This window comes from Lampris incognitus, chromosome 19 (assembly GCF_029633865.1).
Source record: "Lampris incognitus isolate fLamInc1 chromosome 19, fLamInc1.hap2, whole genome shotgun sequence".
NCBI classification, from domain to species: Eukaryota; Metazoa; Chordata; class Actinopteri; order Lampriformes; family Lampridae; genus Lampris; species Lampris incognitus.
The window spans coordinates 11479980-11503059 of record NC_079229.1 but is presented as its reverse complement, the minus strand read 5'-3'; the positions used below and the strand labels follow the sequence as shown (position 1 = coordinate 11503059).

General features: G+C 46.6%; 1 protein-coding gene across 2 annotated transcripts in view; it reads left to right on the top strand.

Annotated features, from left to right (window-relative positions):
- oxsr1b (oxidative stress responsive kinase 1b) overlaps positions 1-23080 on the top strand; it is a 95311-nt gene that overhangs the window by 58161 nt on the left and 14070 nt on the right. The window contains exons 4-13 of one of the 2 annotated variants that reach the window (XM_056299466.1): positions 2948-3089; positions 12658-12713; positions 13686-13795; positions 14312-14413; positions 15863-15996; positions 16427-16475; positions 17642-17707; positions 17852-17974; positions 20655-20690; positions 22634-22813. In XM_056299466.1, coding sequence (XP_056155441.1) covers positions 2948-3089; positions 12658-12713; positions 13686-13795; positions 14312-14413; positions 15863-15996; positions 16427-16475; positions 17642-17707; positions 17852-17974; positions 20655-20690; positions 22634-22813 — 998 coding nt within the window. The remainder of the gene's footprint in view (positions 1-2947; positions 3090-12657; positions 12714-13685; positions 13796-14311; positions 14414-15862; positions 15997-16426; positions 16476-17641; positions 17708-17851; positions 17975-20654; positions 20691-22633; positions 22814-23080) is intronic. The other variant, XM_056299467.1, reaches the window with a different exon arrangement.

Genomic DNA, 23080 nt, shown 5'->3' with positions numbered 1-23080 from the left:
TGTTCCTGTTTACCTCACCATCAAAAAGACATGCATGTTAGGGTTAATACTCCTGTCTGTGCCCCTGACCGAGGCAGGGCAAGAAGAACTGGAGTTGGTCCCCGGGTGCTGCACGGCGGCTGCCCACTGCTGCTAGCTACACAGCTAGAATGGGTAAAATGCAGAGGAATTTGCCCACGGGATTAATAAAGTATATCAAAATAAAAAAAAAAATAAAAAAAAAAAGGGTCCGCGGTGGTGTAGCGGTCTAAGCATCGGCTTTGTGTCGATGCAGTTGCCCACTGGGGACTGAGGTTCGCGCCCCGGTCTCGTCAGATCCGACTATGGCCGGACTCGATGAAGCAGCAATCATTGGCAAACGCTGTCTTCGGGAGGGGGGCGGAGTCGGCTTGTGTTCGTCACGTGAATGCGTCTCTGTGTGTGTCGGAAGAAACAGTGGTTCGGCCTGGAGTCGCCTTGTCACGAAAGTGGGGAGGCGGTCTCCTTCGAGACTGCCGGCCGGAGAGATGCAGTTGACGAATGCATGCAGTACGAGGGTGGGTGTTTGAATTAAAATAGGGATCGATTGGCCACTAAATTGGGAGAAAAAAGGGAAAAATCAGAAATAAATTTTAGAAAAAAAAAAAAATAAAAATAAAAAATTGGGGCATCCAGGTGGCGTGGCAGTGTATGCCATTGCCTACCAATGGGGATCACCAGATTGAGTCTCTATGTTGCCTCCTGCTTGGTCGGGGGTCCCTACAGACACAGTTGGCCGTGTCTGCGGGTGGGAAGCCGGATGTGAGTCTGTGTCCTGGTCGCTGCACTAGCGCCTCCTCTGGTTGGTCGGGGCACCTGTTCGGGGGGGGGGGGGGATAGCATGATCTTCCCACGTGCTACGTCCCCCTGGTGAAACTCCTCACTGTCAGGTGAAAAGAAGCGGCTGGCGACTCCACATGTATGGCAGTAGGCATGTGGTAGTCTGCAGCCCTCCCTGGATCGGCAGAAGGGGTGGAACAGCGACCAGGATGGCTCGTAAGAGTGGGGTAATTGGCCAAGTGAAATTGGGGAGAAAAAGGGGGGGGGGTCAAAATACTTGCATCCATCGACACCGTCTTCTCTTTGAGGAGTTTTATGTGTTCATCAGCTTGGTCTTCCTCCGTCTTGGTCTCCATGTTTAGGTGTAGCAGTCTGAGGTGAAAGAGACATTGCCACATCAGTTTCGTCGCTGCATCCGTTTTGGATGAAGATGGAAACAGCAGGCTAAAAGCCAAATCTCAGCCACAATTACCGAGAGTTTCAGTTCGCACACTAAATTAATATTACCGGGACCTCCGTCTCCACAAGATTATAGTAGGTCAGTTGCACTGGAATCTTTACTTGACAAATTACAGATGGGGCAAATTCGCATGGGATCAAAATTACCGATGAGCTCCACAATAATTACAAATTACTGGATATCCTCGTGTAATAAAAGACCCATGCGGACAGGGCTTAACAGTGTTCCTCAGCGCAGGAAAATGCTGCAATAAAACAGCTGATGTGATTGCCTGCGATCCCAGTGCTTTTAAATCTTGCCACGTGCTGAACTGTCGTGACATCGGAACGTTTATGCAAGCAGTCGGAAGAATTTCCCCGTGTGGTTAAGCGTTTCAGTGGCGGCATTCATGAGATTGTCCATGATGAGGGAATTCTGCTTTCACAGCTGACTTTGGGGGACTTAACAGTCGGTCTCAGTCATATGAGCTGTTTCTTTTCAGGCACTAACGTGAAGCATTGATGATGTCATGATGATGTCATGACTGGGTTTTGACCATGTGTTTTAATGTTCCATTAAGTACACCAGCAGAAATCATGTTTGCATGGAAGTCTTCAGGATTATAACTATATTTTGACCTTTGACCCCAGACAGGATTCATAATTTCCACAGTACTCTGTCATGCAGATCTCATCTGTAAGCCTCAGAAGTTGAGGGGTAGCACACTCGAATAAAGACCCCCCCCCATAATAAGGCTGTTAAGGCTTTCTAAATTAAAATGTTTTGGGGATGTTTAGAATTATATTCCCCTATATTAAGAAGAGCCACGCCTCCCCCCGGTAATAAAATGCCTTTGCTCTTGCCAAAAAAAAAGAAAACAACTTGATATGTCCCTGGGTTCGAGCCCCGGGGTAGTCCAACCTTGGGGGTCGTCCTCTGTGTGGAGTTTGCATGTTCTTCCCATGTGTGCGTGGGTTTCCTCTGGGTGCTCCAATTTCCTCCCACAGTCCAGAGACGTGTAGGTCAGGTGACTAGGCCGTACTACATTGTCCCTAGGTGCGTGTGTGTGTATGTGTCGGCCCTGTGATGGCCTGGTGACCTGTCCAGGGTGTCTCCCCGCCTGCCTCCCAATGACTGCTGGGATAGGCTCCAGCATCCCTGCAACCCTGAGAGCAGGATAAGCGGTTTGGATGATGGATGGATGGATGGATGGATGGATGGATGGATGGATGGATGGATGTTCTTGTAACTAATTTGAGTAAGCTTCAAAAAATTATGAGAGAAATACTTTGACTTAAAGACCACTCACTAACCACAGAGTGGTTTGATTAGTAATTATTTTATTAATTAATCAATGTGTGGTTCAGGCTTAGCATGTGTATCGATGTTTCAGGTGATTTTGGTCCATTAGCTTATGATGAGTCCACTAACTCGAAGACCAGACATAAACAAGACATGTCTCATAACATATATGACATGCATGCACAATCATATACCCATACCCAGATATAGGCCTGCTCCAGAAAGCGTGTTTCTTTTGTTTTTTTTGTTTTTTTGCAGCTTGTTTACTTTGACGTTGACGATAACAGCCACCCAATTTTCCCCACAAAGAAGAGACAGACAGAGGCCCCTTACTGCAGGTCCAGTTTCCGTCAACAGCGGCTGTTTAGGTCCTGGTAAACCTGACACTGTTTTGTGCTTGCTCGCCAGGTTCCGTGCTGGACGTGATCAAGCACATCATCTCACGTGGCGAGCACAAGTCGGGCGTCCTGGACGAGGCCAGCATAGCCACCATGCTGAAGGAGGTGCTGCAGGGCCTGGAGTACCTACACAAGAACGGACAAATCCACAGGTAACAAGACTCACGGCCTTCCCCTGTCGTACCGCCATGAACCTGGAGACAGGTTTTATCCATATCCAGTAAAGACCAGTTTATAAAGCTTCACCTTCAGGTTTTTATGGAGCAGAGCATCTCTCTGTTTCTCCTGTCAGAAGGTGCCATACTGCTGTTATTTTATCTGTGACCTTCCTTTTTCTTGTGTTTATACCGGGGCCTTGTCTGGTATTTCTTCCCCCTTTAGGTCATAAACGCACACCAGATAAGATCTCTGTCAGCCCTGTTCAGTTTGATTCACGGACTTATTTAAGACCAAGGACAGTAAATGGAATCGAATGGTGTTTTTCACTGGGCCAGACTGTTGGCTTAAGCGAGGACATGGCATTTCCAGACAGCCCGTTTCACTCGTAAAGGTCACCAGCATCACTGGGATCTGTGGTGCAATGGAAACGAGGCAGCGTGTTGTGCTGGCGACACCACAAATGATCCTATAGGAAAGGGAGAAATAGTTACACATTTGGAACGAACAGGATTTCACTCCTACCTGAAACGACCATGACTGGGGTGTCGGGGTAGCGCGGTGGTCTACCAACATGGGGATCGCCAGTTCGAATCCCCGTGTTACCTCTGGCTTGGTCAGGCATCCCTGCACACACAATTGGCCGTGTCTGCGGGTGGGAAGCTGGATGTGGATGTGTGTCCTGGTCGCTGCACTAGCGCCTCCTCTGGTTGGTCGAGGCACCTGTTCGGGGGGGGGACTGGGGAAATAGCGTGATCCTCCCACACACTACGTCCCCGTGGTGAAACTCCTCACTGTCAGGTGACAAGAAGCGACTGGCAACTCCACATGTATCGGACGAGGCATTTGGTAGTCTGCAGCCCTCCCTGGATCAGCAGAGGGGGCAGAGCAGCGACCGGGACAGCTCAGAAAGTAGGGTAATTGGACAAGTACAATTGAGGAGAAAAAGGGGGGAAAATCAAAAAAGCAAAATAAATGACTGTGGGCCGTCAAAATGACCACCACGGGTTTTAAACTCTATATTCTGTCAAGTTAGATACACAATTGAGATATTAATGCATTGCATATGTTTCTATGTCTGTTAAGAAACTAACTGACACCAAAATTAACATTTTAACAACTTTAATACTATATTTCAAACAATCTAAAATGGCCGCTGTCCAACGCCTGTAAATACTGCAGCGCCTCGGTGGTAGTCATGGTGCGTCTGTAACGGCGTCTGTAACCAGACATGTTAGCAATAATCAATAATCAAGTTAAGACTATTTCTCTGCACTGGAGGACGCTAGTGTGTTTCTAGGACAGAGCAATGAACTTCACGAAGGAAATGATGCGACCAACACACGTCATAAATAGTCACATGATGCACACGATCACGCAAAAATTACTTGTGGTCATTTTGACTGCTCATGGTCGTTTTAGGTAGATCTTATCACAACTTTTTTGTGCAGTTGATCTAAAACTCATTTTAATGCACATATATGCAATTTTAGCAGCATTCAGGGAGCGGCAGGTCTGTATCTTTTATTTACCACAAATTTATTAAACTTTGAAAATCCAAAAGAGCCATTACAGGAGTGGACTGTGTCCTATTTGCATGCCTCAGGTAACTTCTGAAACCGGACCTTCACACACGCCCTTATTAGACCGTTCAGCACCCAGCTCAGCTCCCCTGCTCTCCAGCTGCTGAACGGACCCAAGCTACACTTTAGACTTGGAAGCCTTGACTGTGCCTCCTCCTTTTTAATATTAATTACTCTCTTTTTTCATGCTTCCTGTTTGCCTGTGTAAATAATGCATGGCCTGTTAGCCGGGTTAAGTACCGAGCAGCTCCCACAGTAGTGGGTCAACGGGGAGTGGGAGAAAGAAACTTGTAGCTCCTTTAGCATAAATCTTCATAATCCTTTTTTTTTGTGGCTTTTTTTCCTCCCTTTTCTCCCCAATTGTATCTGGCCAATTACTCCACACTTGAGCCGTCCCGTTCGCTGCACCACCCCCTCTACCGATCCGGCAGGAGAGGGCTGCAGACTACCACATGCCTCCTCCGATACATGTGGAGTCACCAGCTGCTTCTTTTTTCCTGACAGTGAGAAGTTTCACCAGGGGGACGTAGCACGTGGGAGGATCACGCTATTCTCCTCAGTCCCCCCCCCAAACAGGCACCCCGACCGACCAGAGGAGATTTTTGAATTTTAAATTTAAACAATTTTTTAATTTAAGTTTTTAGTTTAATTGTCATTTTTGAATTTTAAATTTAAACATTTATTTTAATTTAATTTTAATTTGATTTATTAATTTAATTTTAATTTTTGAATTTTAGATTTAAACAATTTTGTTATTTTAATTTAATTTAATTTTTTATTTAATTAATTTAATTTTTGAATTTTCAATTTTAACAGATTTAAACGACAAATAAAGTATTCCTGATTCCTGATATTATTTTTTTCCCCATATTTTTTCATTGGCAGTAATCTGTCAAGCCTGTTCCCATTTTCTCCTATGGTTTTGAAGATGTAGTCCTGTGACATGGGAACTATTTAATGGCCCAAAAACCATTCAATTGAAACAGATTCACATTTTGTTTTTTGTTTTTTTGTTTTTTTTTAACATTTCACTAGTTTGCATAAAATACACTTGGATGGAACCAAGGATATTGATGGAGAAATATTTCAAGTGAGCGGACACCCGTCCCCCTGTTTCTGTGTCTTGTCCGAGAAGACACAAGAGAGTGACACATCAGATAGTTTGGCCATTACATCTGTCCAGCCGCAGGCCTCAAGGTGTGGCTGCTGTGGAGGAATACGTGAGGAGGGAGAATGGCTGAAAAGATGAGAGGGAAGAGGCTGTGACCTGGAGTTCAGTGTACGGTTAAACCAAAAACACACTCAGTTGGTTTACTGGTTTCTATGGGGATGTGTGTGTGTGTGTGTGTGTGTGTGTGTGTGTGTGTGTGTGTGTGTGTGTGTGTGTGTGTGTGTGTGTGTGTGTGTGTGTGTGTGAGGCTGCTCATGTTCCCTGTGTAAACTGGATCATATGAGCATGAGCCTCGGGGCCGGAGTGATTGAGAGGGTGAAGTGCAAGGAGGAGGAGGAATCTCACATGATACGTCCCAGCTAGTCCAGCCCAGCACAGCAGAAAGCAATTAGAGCTCAGGGGCCTGGACTCCGGGCTTCACCCACAAAACATTTACCACAAGCCAGAGAACTTCACCGCCTTTCCATTGACAGCACCATGAGAAGACCCTCGTGAAGAGACTGAAAGATGCAACTTGTCTTTCAGTGCAAGCTCTCTGTCCCCCAAGTAGGCTCCATTGAGATGGCAAGACAGAAAAGAACCGCCAAGGTTTAAAAACATGAGCTCACCAAACATTCTCCTCTCCTCTGTTACTTACAACCTTGGGAGCGTAGCTGGGATGTGAGGCTAGATTTTATTTATTTATTTAGACCCCCCCCCTTTCTCCCTAATTGTACTTGGCCAATTACCCCACTCTTCCTAACCATCCGGCCACTGCTCCACCCCCTCTGCTGTTCCAGGGAGGGCTGCAGACTACCACATGCCTCCTATGATACATGTAGAGTTGCCAGCCGCTTCTTTTCACCTGACAGTGAGGAATTTCACCAGGGGGATGATCACACTATTTCCCCCCACCCCAGTTCCCCCTCCCCCCCGAACAGATGCCCCAACCGACAGCGACCAGGACACATACCCACATCCAGCTTCCCACCTACAGATGCGGCCAATTGTGTCTGTAGGGACTCTTGACCAAGCTGGAGGTAACACGGGGATTCAGACCGGCTATCCCCGTGTTGGTAAGCAATGGAATGCACCGCTACACCACCCGGATGCCCGCGAGGCTAGATTTTGATCAGCAGACAGCCTCGATATTGGGAACAACCAGCCAGTCAGATAACAATTCAGAAACCCATAAGGCTGTGATGAGCTTATTGTTTAGAAAATACACCCTGTTCTTCTCTGGAAACCCACATATCTCCTTAGGGTAACAGGAAGGGTTCCAGCTTTGCAAATCACTTCATATCTGGCATAGAAACAAACCAGTAAAGGCCTTTGCCATGGCATCTCTGGGAGAAGAATGGCTCCTGCTGAAGAGCAATGCAAATAAGATGAGAAATAATGTGAAAAGGATCAAATCAAAAAAATTGGGTGGTGCAGTGGTTAGCACTGTCATCTCACAACAAGAAGGCGCTGGGTTCCAACCCCAGGGTTGTCCAACCTTGGGGGACATCCTAGGTCGTCCTCTGTGTGGAGTTTGCATGTTCTCCCCGTGTTTGCGGTGGGTTTTCTCCGGGTGCTCCGGTTTCCTCCACCATCAAAAACACATGCACATTAGGTTTAATACTCCAGTCTGTGCCCCTGAACAAGGCAATGGCAAGAAGAACTGGCGTTGGTCCCCGGGCGCAGTACAGCGGCTGCCTACTGCTCCTAGCTACACAGCTAGGATGGGTTAAATGCAGAGCATAATTTCCCTATGGGGATCAATAGAGTATGTCAAAAAAAAAAATGAAGACCTAAACAAAAACCCACTTACCCACCTCAGAAAGCAGTTAAGAATGGAAAAAGAGAGAAAAGGACATGGGTAGAGGAGATAGAGATGAAGGTGGCGGATGGGATGGCGGAAGAGAAAAGGTATTACTGCTCCAACAGGAGACGCGAGGTTAGACCTCAGGGTTGTCATTAGGACATGATGTCACAGAAAGTGACCCTGCAGAGTGGAGAGACGAGGATTTGCCAGATGGGGGAGATACATCTTCTGGACACCTCCCATACCATGGTTTTTCTCACCTGGCTACAGCCTGTCTACCTTTTAAATTAGAGCTGTAAATATGATCAGGCCATGGGTGCAGCTTTGTGTAGTCATCCCTCCTCATGGCTGTAGATACATACCACTCTGCTGGATGAGCTGTGCTGCACTTGGAAAGGTATAAATATGACAAAAAGATCTGAGTATGGTTATGAATCCTCTCCAGGCATAGGCTTACCCACGATGGGAGTTTGTCTATGGCTGGTGGGGGTGGGATTTAGACTGCAGGTTTTTTTTTCTTCAGTCTTTCTTTGAACCTGCGTGGTGCACAGCTACACCCCCCCTCCCCTCCCGTGAATGTTAATGACTGTCTGCAGCTTTTTTCTCAGGGCGTCACAAGCTGTTGTAGCTGCTGTAGCTGCTGCTGCAGCGAACCACAGCCTCCTTAGTTCTTCACCGCTGTTCTTGTTTGGGCTCATTTACGTCAGAGCAGTAGGGAGACAGTAAGGGTGGCTTTTATAACTGCCTCCTAATCGAGGAGTTTTGTCGCCGTCCCTTTTCGACTGAGTAAAAAAAAAGAAAAGAAAAGCAGAGCAAGTAAAAGTACAGCAGCTCTGCTGCTTCCTTGGCATATTTTCAGAATTCTCTGTCACTGATTCATTTTAGCAGGACAATATGCCTGACTATATTCTCTAAGACTCAGTCAGTCAGACTTGATTTACATTGCACATTACAGCCATATAATTGCAATGTGCTTTATGTTAGACAAGGAAAACGACATTAAATGTTTGCATATTGTATGTACAACATGCATCCACTATACAAATCTATTTAGTGTACAATATACTAATGTGCAATTCACTTAAAATACGTAGAAGTTGAATCATTCCTGGTTTGGGTAAAGGCCAAGTACATATATGTGTATGTATAGTAAGTGTACCAGTGGGCAGTGTTGGGGCAAGATACCGATCCAGATGAGGTTAGTTAGCCATAGTGACAAAACCAGATTGCAGTGTTGGGGCAAGATACTGATCCAGATGAGGATAGTTAGCCATAGTGAAAAAACCAGATTGTTTCATCGGTCTGGGTTAAACCCTGGATCAATTAAGCCCTGAATACTTCACTGGTCTAGGTGGAAGTCCTGAGTCACAGAGAACAGAAGACGTGACAGGGCCTACTGAGAGAGGCATGCTGGTTACTGAGGGGGATGATGTGTTTTGGAATTCTCCCAAGCATGCCTTCCAGCCTCAGGTGGTCTGGTCTGGTCTGGTCTGCGCTGCATCTCATCTTCCTATCCTTAAAAAGCAACCTCTCAAATTACGAGCAACAAATCATCCATGTTGTACGTGCTAAAACCACAAAGTAAACTCAAGTGGTACCGTATGCTTTCAGCGTCTTGAGTCATTTTCAGGAGCTCAATTGGCTGTACCACACCCGAAGATAACGTGACCAGCTACAGCTTAGCAGCCATGAAGGTCATCGTTAGGGCCTCTGAAGTGGTGCGGGGACGAGCCGGGGTACCTCTGGAGCATGCTGAAAAAGGGCATGTGTCTCCACTGCACACATTTTTCTAAAGGTTTGCCTGTCCATGATGTTACAACGCCACTGGCTGAAGCTGTCGAGTTCATTCTTCATCCTTGCCGTCCCTGCTCTCCTCCTCATCCTAGCCCGCTGTGACCGTTGCATAACTGCATTTGTCCAGGCGTGAGCGCGTGGTAAAGTTTCTCAACATGTGCACTGTTCCTGTCAGGGCTGCTAGCTGCAACTGCACAGTTTAGGGAATGAGTTGATGCAGGCAGCCAATGCCTTGTCTTGTTTAGTTTCATGCCCCCCCCCCCCCGGTTCTGTGGCTCTTTCGCTATCCAAGCAGTGGGAATCCCCATCTTGGGTTTCAGCGCGTGGTCCTAATATGTCACATATGCTGCATTCCTTGCCCTGTGACCCCACGTCTGCCACTCCCCAGTCTGAGGCGATGAGATCTATTGATTTTGTGGTATTTCTACTAGAGAGGAAGAGGCCTCAGCACTCACGTTTTCACCAGCATTTTAACAAAGACTTTAACTGCTGACCTGCTGAATTCTTGAGCCTTAAGCCGACTGTCTCTCTAAGTTGCTGGCCCATAAAGATTCTGTACCCCCCCCCCCCCTTAGAAGAGAAACAGGGTTGTGCCCTACGAGCGGAGGTATAAAATCCAAACTGCCCCCTTGTTTTCACTCTTGGATCGTGAAGAGTCTTAGAATGTGGTTCAGTCAGTTGAGAGGCCTGTTTTTTTGGACGGAGAGCTTAAAGCTCCCAAGGAGAGGCTCTAAATCAACAGGACTTTTCTGCTGAACTCGTGGAGGACCCTCTGCTTAGGCAATATGCTAGCAATTATCGAGAACGTCTCGGTAGTAGTGCAAGAATGTTTCCAACCGCCATCATCATCTATGCAGCATATGCCAGCAAGCCCCCCTGCAACCTCAAATCCTCAACTGTGTGTGTGTGTGTGTGTGTGTGTGTGTGTGTGTGTGTGTGTGTGTGTGTGTGTGTGTGTGTGTGTGTGTGTGTGTGTGTGTGTGTGTGTGTGTGGCCATTGGGCCTATATGGACTGAATTGTTTGCCCCCTGCATCGTGTGTGAGACAAGAGGGTCTTTGTTCTCTGGAGGGTGAGTTCTCTCTCGTCACTATTCCAGTCCCCTCTAACACGAGTCTATTTTTCACATTCATTGAGACTCACTTGTTTACTGGGGTTATCCGAGAACGTTTCACTTTAGGCGTTTTGCAGCATTTTACGCCAGCGCCCTCCTCTGGCGTCAAGGTGAAATGCTCACTTGTGCAAGAGTATTCCAATTCATTTGCTTCCATGAAATTCATGTGCCGTTCGCTAAACTGTAAGGAGCGGTAGTTGGGTAATTCCACATACTAATAAGCCACTCTGGGGGCAGATAATATTCTGCAGCTGTGCCGCTTCGCCTGTTTTTTGTGTCCTGTCAAATGGACTCTCGTGTTCTGCTGTTTAAAACAGACATTTGCTCCCTGAACGCGTGGCGTCCCGTAGACAGCCAGGGCGAGGTGACTTGCTGTTCTCTGAGACATGACACAGCTCCTCTCCCTGCTCGCTTCCCTGGCTCTCACTTGACCCTCTCGGCAGACTTTATCTCTGGTGAGTCTGTTGCCATGACTACGCTGTCTGGCTCCTGAGGTGGCAGTGTTTCAGTCTGTGCGCGGATGCATGTGGCTGTGCACGCAGACAGGCGCTCAGACGGCCTTCCCCCACAGAATCCTCTTATCAGCGCCGGGGGAGTCTCAACGGGGCTGAGCAAATTAACCGGAGACTGCTCACATCACCAATAAAAACCGGATTATAAAAAGTCAAAAGAAAAGAAATAAAAACATAATGTGTTGGAGAAGTGACAGCACTGGATCGCTCCAGAGTAAAAATACCGCCTGTGCAGCATCTATGCGGTCTTTAAAAACCTCCATATCCAAGTCCGGCAGGCCGCTACACCCAGCGGAGGTACCCTGACTGGTTCTGTCATCTCACTGTTGTGCCAGTATGTTCAAAATGTCAAGTTTGAATGTCAGGTTGGCATTACGCAGTCATGTAAATAAGAGAGCTGCAAGTTCCCATTGAATCATAAACATTGCTGCGTCGATGGTGGGGCGGCTCAGTGGTGAGAGAGACCATCCAAAAGGTCACACTCTTAATCTTTGGAAAAATTAAGTGCTATTAACAGCCAACATATCCTGAATTATTACCTGTTTACTGACTGTAAGTCACCCGGGAGGAGACTGTCGACTAAATACCACAGGTAAGTGTAGTCGAGGAGCAACAAATGAACCTCTTTCTGCACACACGTCTAGATTAGAGCCAGAAGGTCATCAGGCATTCCCAGTTAGGCTCCCCGTATTCCTTGGAAATCCTTCCCAAGAAAATAAGACGGTCAACTTATGTCTGCATTTAAGGTCCAACTATGACTCCATTTTATAAAATTGTATTTTACCGCCAACACTTCAAGCTCCGTTAAAGTCGTGTCTTCTGGTTTTTAAATCCACCTGCTGATTCTGTATTGTTGTTGTTCTTGTCGTGGCGGCATGGTGGCACAGCCGCTAGCGCGGTTGCTTCACATCAAGAAGGTCCTGGGTTCAAGCCCCGGGGTAGTCCGACCTTGGGGGTCGTCCCGGGTCGTCCTCTGTGTGGAGTTTGCATCTTCTCCCCGTTTCTGCATGGGTTTCCTCCGGGGGCTCCGGTTTCCTCCCACAGTCCAGTCCATGTAGGTCAGGTGACTCAGCTGCACTAAATTGTCCCTAGGTGTGTGTGTGTGTGTGTGTGTGTGTGTGTGTGTGTGTGTGTGTGTGTGTGAGAGAGAGTGAATGAATGTGTTGGCCCTGTGATGGCCTGGCGGCCTGTCCAGGGTGTCTCCCCGCCTGCTGCCCAATGACTGCTGGGAGAGGCTCCAGCATCCCTGCGACCCTGAGAGCAGGATGAGCAGTTTGGATAATGGATGGATGGATGGATGTTGTTCTTGTCGTTATAACAATTCAAATTGTGTTGTTAGTCTTATTATTGTATTTCTACCGCCCTAGGCCCATATTTTGATATTTTTTCTTCTTTTTTTACTTTTTTTTTCTATATACCTATTACCAAGAGCAAAATGGGGGAAAACAATTACAGCGGTTTGAGCAGAGTATGGGAAGAGCCTGTACGAGAGGTACAGGCTGTTCCCAAAAAGTGATAGAGAGCATCACTTTTTCGTTTGGAAGCTCTGTGTGAGAAGCTTATGTGTGTGTTTTTGTTTGTTATTGTTTGTTTTTGTCTTTGACAGGGACCTGAAGGCTGGAAACATTTTACTCGGGGAAGAAGGCTCGGTGCAGATCGCAGGTATTTGGCCATGAGGCAGTTTCCTCACCTGTCATTTGTGGCCCAGATGAGGTGTTTAAAGAGCCGCAGCTGCACATTGTCGCTCCGCTGTGCTGTAACCTAACGTTCACCTGTTACACAAACAGCTGTTTGTCACATCATCTCAGTTCTTTCTGACATCGTCTTGCTAAATCACTCTCACCCCCCCCCCTTTTTTTTCGCCCCAATTGCATTTGGCCAATTACCCTACTCTTCCAAGCCGTCCCAGTCGCTGGCGATCCGGGGAGGGCTGCAGACTACCACATGCCTCCTCCGATACATGTGGAGTCGCCAGCTGCTTCTTTTCACCTGACAGTGTGGAGTTTCACCAGGGGGACGTAGTGCGTGGGAGGATCACACTATTCCTCCCAGCCCCCCCCCCCGAACAGGCGCCCCGACCGACCAGAGGAGGCGCTAGTGCAGCGACCAGGACACATACCAGCATCCGGCTTCCCACCCACAGACACGGCCAATTGTGTCTCTAGGTACGCCCGACCAAGCTGGAGGTAACATGGGGATTCGAACCGGCGATCCCCATATTAGTAGACAACGGAATAGACCGCCATGCTACCTGGACGCCACTAAATCACTCTTAAAAGGAAAAAAAACCCTCTCCTTTCTCTCTCCTTTGCAGCTATTGTGTTTCCTTTCCACCTCAGGCCCTGACCTTTGACCTCCTGATTTATTTATTTTTTCTTGATTTATTTATTTATTTATTTATTTTGGGCTGCTTGTCATGGTTTTGAAGCTTACTCTACTGATGTTGTTGGCTCTGCAATTTAACTCAGGACAGAAGTGTGATGATGTTTAATGTTAAATGTAAATGTACAGCCCTCGTGTTTACTCACAGCGAACGCCAGTCTGCAACGCTTAATTACATTTGTTGACTACATACAGAATCACTGACACCTCTCATCACGGTGCTTCCCTCTTTCTCCTTCCCTACCTCTGCAGACTTCGGCGTCAGTGCCTTTCTAGCTACAGGCGGGGACATCACTCGAAATAAAGTGCGGAAGACATTTGTGGGGACGCCGTGCTGGATGGCCCCGGAGGTCATGGAGCAGGTGAGTGTGACCCACGGGATACCTGGGAGGCAACCACAGTAACGGTCAGTTGAGATGAGGCGGTGTCTTTCCCGCCAGTCGGTGATGAAGACCACAAACCAGCCAGTTCCTGTACAGCACCCGCTTTTGTAGTTGACTTGCATCTATTTCAGTTTGTATTAACGCTGTTTTTAGAAATACGAGCCCTGCAGTCATCTTATCGTCCCTGTGATGACTAACCACTCGCATGAAGCAGAGGCGTGTGTATTTACAGATTATGCATGCTTTAAAGAGATGACTGTAGCTGGGGAGACGGCTTATGCATTAGAAATAGACCATACTAATTCACAAATGAGCCCGTTTCCAAAACCGAGACAGAACGCCGCCTGGCTCTGTGCCTGCAGCAGCCAGATTTGTGTTGCTGAAGGTACACGCCGCATCATGAACCTGTGCTCCTGGCACAGGTTTTAAGTTATCGGTGTGAGCCGCAAGCAGGACTGGACTGTGTAAGCTAAGGATGGTCTCTGCCCCCTGCAGGTGAGGGGTTATGACTTCAAAGCCGACATTTGGAGTTTCGGGATCACAGCCATAGAACTCGCAACGGGGGCTGCACCTTATCACAAATACCCTCCCATGAAGGTGAGCCCGCTGACCCGAAAACACCCCGTCGGTTTGTGTTTAGTGCAACCAGGAGGTGCCCTGGCATCTCTCTGACTTGTATGTCATTCACCTGGTCCAAGTTTAGCTGTGTGTTGGTTAAGTAGCTTGTCTATTGTGACCCCATCATTCCTTCCTCACCTGATGTGTGTCCCCTCCTCATCATATCTGCTCTCCTCTTAGTGGGATATTTTATATCTTTCACTTTTCTGTTACCCTCAGTATTAACTTTATCTGACTCTTTATTTCTTTTTTTGGGGGGAGGGGATTTTCCCCCCTTTTTCTTCCCAATTGTACCTGGCCAATCATCCCGCTCTCCGAGCCGTCCCGGTTGCTGCTCCACCCCCTCTGCAAACCCAGGGAGGCCTGCAGACTACCACATGCCTCCTCCGATACCTGTGGAGTCGCCAGCCACTTCTTTCACACTATTCGCACTATTCCTCCCAGTTCCCCCTCCCCCCCGAACAGGCGCCCCGACCGACCAGAGGAGGCGCTAGTGCAGCGACCAGGAAACATACCCACATCCGACTTCCCCCCCGCAGACATGGCCAGTTGTGTCTGTAGGGACACCTGACCAAGCCGGAGGTAACACGGGGATTTGAACTGATGAGCCCCGTGTTGGTAGGCAACGGAATAGACCGCTACGCTACCCGGACGCCCCATCTTACTCATTTGTAGTGATTCCACTTTTGTTTGTGTATTCATCATTGTTGTCTTCACGTGTTTGTGAGGGAAACTCTGCCTTGACCCTGTTCTGTTTATGACTTTCACAATATCTGTCATTGTTTTGTGTCTGCGCTGCTGTTGTTTCTATTGTTCTGTCTGCTTGCTCCCCCACAATGCACTGCCCCTACAGGTATTCATGAAGCTCAACTGATTATCTGCCTGTCTGTCTGTCTGTCTGTCTGTCTGTCTCCTTTTTAACAGATGTGTGTGACAGGCAGACACAAATAAATCAGTAGTGTAACATTCACTGTAGTGCCCTACAGAACAAGTTGGCAGTATTTATGAGTTTCTTTAGGGGGGCAGTGTCCGGCTTTTTTTGTAAAACTACAACCTACGCAAAGACCACACACACTGTATCTCACATCACATGTTGATGCTCGCGTGAGTGTTGGTCTAGTAATGACATGTGATGGACGACACCCTTTTTTATTTCAATGAAACCGCAACTGCACTGAGTTCATCTATACTGACTCAACAAGAAGACCTGAAGTCTTGAAATCTGACCCAGCACAGTGCTTCTGGTAAATTTATTTGCGGAAAATCTCAGCAGGAGCAAAGATAACACTTACAGAAAGGAGAAAATGTGGAATCAAGCTACAGTAATACACAAACGCTTGTGCGTTTTTCTCTAAAAAATAGATGGGCAGGTGGTAACTTAACATTATATGTTTTCTGTAAATGTGTTTGTGGTTCTGGTTCATCCAGGTCTTGATGCTGACCCTGCAGAACGACCCCCCGAGTCTGGAGACAGGGATCACAGACAAGGAGATGGTGAAGAAATATGGCAAATCCTTTAGAAAGATGATCTCCCTGTGTCTACAGAAGGACCCTGAGAAAAGGTTTACTCTCCAGATGCCCAAGCAAAAAAACACCGTCACCGATAAAAATAACAGCTCAAGCACTTTGTTAAAATGGCCTCCAATATGTATTCCTAATCAGTGGCATTGCTGTGGCAGATTTCCACAGAACATGCATAATGTGATAAGTGTGGTATGAATTATGTGTGACGTGACTGTGTTTTCCGACTGCTCCTAATGCAGTTAGACGGCTCATTGGTTTGATCTGCTTAGTATCTTCCATGCAGTGTGTGATGGACAAGGTTTTATCTTGTTTGTCCATGCAGATGGGTGCAAAACAGTTCAAGTGTTCCTCGACGGCGTCATTAAACTTGTGTTGTAGTTAATGTCTCCTCGCACTTTTTGCTCATATCAGAAACCTGTAGTGAATAACTGGAGGCAGGTTGGTTTGTTTTGTTCTCTCTCGTCTCAGGCCGACGTCTTCGGAGCTGCTGAAGCATAAATTCTTTCAGAAAGCAAAGGTTAGTGCCCCCCCCCTTCTTCCCTGGCGAACGAGCGCCTCAGCCGTCTTAGACACACATTCACAATAGTCTGTCCGTCTGAAATCCACTGTTTCCAGTCATAACTCAAACTGAACGGGCCCTTTCCTTAGGCTTCCATCTCTGTTCAGAACTTCGTGACCGTGCGGCCGTTTTTGCAATTTTCATTCGGGTCCTTTAGGAAATGATTGTGTCACTTTTGAACATACCAGACAGGTGTAGGGTATCAGGAAAGTAGCAAGAATACCATGTAGCTAGAGATAACATGGAAATATATTATTCCTCCAACCTGTTACCGTCAGTCCAAAACGACAGCTGAAAACAAACCTGAGGTGTGTGTGTGCGCGTGTCATGCTAGCGCTCACAGAGCCCAACTGGTCAGTGTACTTCATTTCGGCTGAGGTCACTGCAGCATTCCTCGCGTTGCTGGCTGTGAAGCGCCTCGTTTCAAACAAAGGCAGGGATAAGAAGGCTACCTCCTGCTTCCGGCTGCCCCGTGCACTAGCAACAGGGACAACTATAGTGCTGGTTCAGCACTTTCCACAGCCTCTCAACCCGCGCGGTTTGTTACTCACAACTGTGTCCAGCAGTGAGAACTGCAGTTCTACATATGTCCAGCAGATGGCAGGCGTTATGGTCTTTTCGAAACGAAATGCTTCCATGCCCACCTACTATAATCGACTGAACGTCATTCCCACTTAAATCTGCTTCTGAGGGGAATCTTGCTGACGTTCAAAACTGTAGAATTAGAGAATACTACTATGAAATACTACTTATTGTCATCAAACTCTCTACAAGTGTAGAGATTTATTGTGGCCATAGTGTTTGTGTGAATAGTTGGATTCCTATATCTGGCATCAAGTGACTGAAACAAACACTTAACCTTACAGGTATGAAAGAAAGGTTATTTTATATATATACATATATCTGTATATACACACAGACACACACACACATACACACACACACACACACACATATATAGTATTCATTGGTAATATTTAGATATGTGCACAATGAATGGTTTCAGTTTTTGAGAAACAAATAATCTGTGTTTTAGTAGTAGTTATGACTGAATTGCAGGGTTTTTTCCACAATGGAAATACCATTTCCAAGTACAACTCTCATCTCATCTCCCTTTCCATCAGAACAATGAGCATTTACAAGAGAGGTTACTTCAGAGAGCGCCCACAATAACAGAGAGGTCGAAAAAGGTGAGAAAGCCGAGGTTAAGAATGTCTCCTTATCTGATACTTTGTGTCAGATACTTGTTTTAGCAGTAAGAGGGCCATTGCCATGATGCACTTTTCTCTACTTTGGTTCTGTCGGCTAATAGGAGTGTGTGTTTATGCCTTTAGGTGCGTCGAGTGCCGGGCTCGAGCGGACGGCTGCATAAGACAGAGGACGGTGAATGGGAGTGGAGTGACGATGAACTGGACAAGGAGAGTGAGGAGGGCAAAGCAGCCGTCGCCGCGTTGAGGGTAAGACAGGGCCGCCCGCCGAGATTCTCCCCCCTCCACTTGTACACTTATTGTAAGGGCACATATGCACAGAATGTTTCAATACCATGCCCCGCCAACGATGTCTTGTCTTATAATCTTAATCTCTACCTGTTGCAGTGTCACCGTCATGTCTGTGCAGTAGCATGTTGAGTCTGCTGTTTTCTCCACTGAGTCTCCCATGTGTGTGTGTTTGTGTGTGTCTGTTCGTGCGTGTGTGTTTGTGTGTGTTCTTGTTCTGTGTCTTGATGGTAAAGGAGCAACAGCTGAAGCCTGTTAGCGCGCCCAGGCGTCAAGTCCGCTTCTCCTACCCGCTCGAGCTGCCCGCATCCAGGGTTGTCCTATTGTCACCACAATACAGATGGCTGTCCCCTAACAAGAAAGAACTTTCTCTGTCTGTCTGCACCTAGCTAGGAGTCACATGAATGCTATGAGTCACATGACTGCTGGAGCTGGAAAAGTTTCATTGCAAGAGAAAAAGATAGGGCATCACCAGAATCCAGTGATACAGTGGAGGCGATGAGTTCAGTGTCGCCTAGCCAATGCAAAGCTGGAGTGCCACTATATTTTGGCACTCAAATGCAAACTTAACTTTTATAATGCTGATGAATCATAATTTTTAACACTTGTCCATATCAGGTCCTTATCAGCTTTCTGTTTTGCTTCCACATCAAAGTCCTTTCAGGATATGACATAATCACATCTGGGCAATCTGTGACGAGAAGCCAGTGGATAGCGGCCATAAGATCAGGCGTGTTATGACAGCAGGTCGTTTTATTCTCCAGGGCTGATAGCGGAGACTTTGTGTTGGAATTACCTAACTTCTGCGTAACCTATCATAAGACACATTATTCCCTCAAGCTCTTCCAAGGGATCTGCCGAAGCGCATGGCTCACGCCTTTCTTTCTTTTGCAGATGTTTGTGAAAGTTATAGGTCCCGTGCAGGTCGGCTTTGATCCGAGGGAAAACTTTTCAGAGAGCCGACAGTCATTACACATAGCAAGCGTCTTGTCTCAACAGTGTGATTTTTCTCACCTCATGAGTCAGCCCTTCACTGACTGTGACTAAGCTAGCGTGGTACATTTGTTCCCGTAAATAAATACATCTTTCGACTATGTAATGTGTTTGAGTCATAAAAGGATATATTATCCAACATATTTGGGTTTACCTCTCGGTATGTTTCTTTTACAAAGTTTGGCGAACAGCCGAGCAGCCGACACCGCTCCATTTCTGTTCACTGGCCAAAGAATTAAGAGGCTATCTAAAGGGCTTCAGCTCATTGCATTAGCTATTATTAGGATTATTCTTAGCATTATTAGCATTATTCTTAGCATTATTAGCATGATATTGTTTAGCGCATAAACCAGGAGAAAAGCACAAGTACCCTTTTTTGGACGAGTCAGTCACCTTTCCTGGAAGCCATCTGTATTTGGATTTCTATTTCTCAAACGCCTTTTATTTTCTGTTTTTACTGACAAAATCAAACCTTTAATCAACCCACTGCAGATTACTGATCAACCCTGTAAATCATGTTCCGTGTGAGCACTAATGCCCCGTACAAGCAATTATTCTCAAATCCGCCCCGGCCGGTGACTGCTGTAACACTGCTTTGATTTTGGTAGATGGCAAACTGAACCTGAAGTGCTCTCAGAGACATCATCGGAGACATCTGTATTGACTACAGATGAAGTAAATTCCTATCATTTGTTGATTGTAGTTCTCAGCCATTGGTGCAATTTGGTCTTGATGCTAAGCAATTCCTTCAGCAAAAGCAAATGTCCGGGCTGAAAAGGAGATTCATTTTGTAAACAGAACTGCAAAAAGTAAATAAAAGCAGATGTTTGCCACTTAACTTGGCCATGCAAGTTATTTTTTGGTGTGAACCATTTTTTTCCCTAATATACAGTAAATGAGTGAAAAGAATTAAAACGGCACAATAATTATCATATAATCTGTGTGTGTGTGCGTGTGTGTGTGTGCATGCGTGTGTGTGCATGTGTGCGATGCTCAGGCAGAGCATCACACACACACCTGTATATAGTGTTCCTTTGATAAAGACGTTTACCATCGTATAGTTGCCCATCTGCCCTCCCAGCAGCCCCGTCTGAGTCAGACGGGGCTGCTGGGATGTATGACATCATCGCAGGCGCCTCCCGTCCTCCTAACCAAATCAGTTTTCCTCATCTGGATACCGCCAGGCCTCCCTCAGACTCCACGTTCCCAGGAGTCAGGTTTGGCTCTAAATTTGCAGAAGAGCAGTCCAAAGAACTTCCCCCATTTAATCGTGTGAATGCCTTTTTGATGATCTTCTGTTGATTTCTGCTTCCCAGCTTTTCAAATCTAATCCAAAAAAATATGACATGCTCTGAAATGCTGCTGCTCGTTCAATTCTCAATTATCAACACCTGTAATTCTCTAGTCCACTGTAATATGATGGTGATGATGATGATGGCGTCAGATATTTTCATTTGAAATACAGACTATGCCGATTAGATGAGCAGATAAGTGAGAGAAGGTAAACGAGACGGCTTTTTCAGAGCTCATACTTGTCATTTCTCAGTGTCCTGCACATTGTGTGTGTGTCCATTCGCACGTGTAAGGTTTTGCCTCACAGGGAAACACTTTTCTTCCATAACTAATCTGAATTTTATCTGGTTTTCAGTCACCAAGAGTGAAGGAGGGATCGCAGAATTCAGAGGTGAGCACCTGAAAACAGTCTGTGATTACAATCAAATATGCTACATGGTGGCTAGTGTGCAATGTGGATGTTACACAAAGCTCACAGTTAGCTAGGTACTTTGGTTTTGCAATTTTTTTTGTCAATTCTTGTGTAAGAAGTGGGGTTGTTGTGAAGCGTCTAGTGTGTTGGTGTAGTGTTGTGTGTCTGTCACGTCTCACTCTCAACCTTCACCGCTGGCTAGCAGAAATGCTAACAGGAGAGCCAAGCACGTAAGTCTCTCCCTTCCAGGACATAACCTCTGTAACAGCAAGTCCTTTGTAGCACCTCTTGTGGTGACACACGGTAACTGGGTACACCTTGGACCCTGGCTGAACTACAAGGGACTCGAAGTAGGTCTGGCCCATAGACGTGCGGTATGCAGGCCCACCGGTGTGTGGATATTCCCTGATGCCCACGAACCAGCCCCCAGCTATGGGTTAAATAGTGCCACTGCCTAGTGGATACCCCGGGAGAGGAATAGGCTACGGGAGTAAACCCCTACACAACATCACTGTCCACAGTGCTGTTGTTTTTTGTTTTTCTTGCCCTTTTGTTTGTGTTTAAGTGGGAGAGTACTGCTGGCGTCGTGTGTGGCTGCCGCTTCTCCCTCTCGTAGCCCCCCTTCCCATCCACCCCTGTATGTCTGTGTTATGTTTATCTGTTGTCTTGTTTCACCCCGTTTATTGTAAAGCCACTTTGAGTGTTAGAAAAGGGCTATATAAGATTGATTTATTATTATTATTATTATTAATATTATTGATATTATTATTAGATGACTGGTATATAAAATATTCATCTCCCTAACCTGAAAAGGAGCCTATTTTGTACAGTGTATATGGTAAATTCAAATAGTCAGAGTCAGCTTCACAATGTATTATCAACACATGATTAAAATAGCATGGAGTGGGCGTCCAGGTAGTGTAGTGGTCTATTCCGTTGCCTACCAACATGGGGATCGCCGGTTCGAATCCCCGTGTTACCTCCGGCTTGGTCGGGCGTCCCTACAGACACAACTGGCCGTGTCTGCGGGTGGGAAGCCGGATGTGGGTATGTGTTCTGGTCGCTGCACTAGTGCCTCCCCTGGTTGGTCGGGGCGCCTATTCGGGGGGGAGGGGGAACTGGGGGGAATAGCGTGATCCTCCCATGCGCTACGTCCCCCTGGTTAAACTCCTCACTGTCTGGTGAAAGGAAGCGGCTGGCGACTCCACATGTATCAAAGGAGGCATGTGGTAGTCTGCAGCCCTCCCCAGATTGGCAGAGGGGGTGGAGCAGCGACCAGGACGGCTCGGAAGAGTGGGGTAATTGGGCGGATACAATTGGGGAGAAAAAGGGGAGAAAAAAATAGCATGGAGTTTAGGTGCCAGTTTGTTTTTAAGTTATGAGCCTTAATTAACTCAATAATTCCTTCATTATCCTGCATCGCCTCTAGATGTCACTCATCTTACTTTACATCGTCATACCTCATGCGATCAGTGCACAAACCTCAGGTGGAAACTAAACAGCTGACCGCTGCAGCAAGGAGCGTGGAGCCGAAACACCGGTTTTGTTCGGTGTCTTTCTCTAGGAACATAAAAATTGATTTTAACTTAATTGGGAGAAAATCTATTCATTTCGACTCGTCCCAGCAGTCTGAAAACATCTCCGTTTTGGGAGAGATTTTGACATAATTCTAATATTTTACTTGAGATGCATTGAATGATGTGCATTGAAAGATTTGTAGATGAGTTGTATATGGACCATATTCTACAAATAGACTTATACAAAAATACAAGAGCTTTGGGCTGTTAGGTTTTTTGCAGCCTTCATCATGAGTGATTTATTTATTTTAAATAGGCACCATTTCAACCCTAATGATGTGCACTTATCCAGTTGAACCAATCTGTCAGAGCACGTGATGGATTCAAATTACATTTCTTTCTCAGGTTTTCCAGACGACTGAGCCTTTAAGTACCCACCTCCAGCCCATAGCCGTAGGTCAAGCAGAACTACCTCAGGCTGCAGGCCAGGTCCCTGTGCAGCCAACGCTAGCCAACGCTCAACCCACTGCCCCCGTTGGAGCTCCCTCGTCCGGCACTGCTGCTGCTCCTCTTGCCCCCACCCAGGTCAGCCAGCCTCCGACGGGACACCGGCAGCCCAAACTTACAGTTTACAAAAATATGCTGTTTAAAGGAAACATCCGTCAGTTTTCAATCTTATCTTTGTGTACCTGCAGCGGGGGGATAGCACATGAAAATCCCCTGCAGTTGTTCCCCATAATTTCTGTATCTCTGGGGCGGCAGAGAAACTGATTTTTTTTTTCCAACTGCCAAGTGACGTATCGTGACATCTGTTGGCGGATTGAAAAACTACAGCCTAGCGGGGTTTCTAAC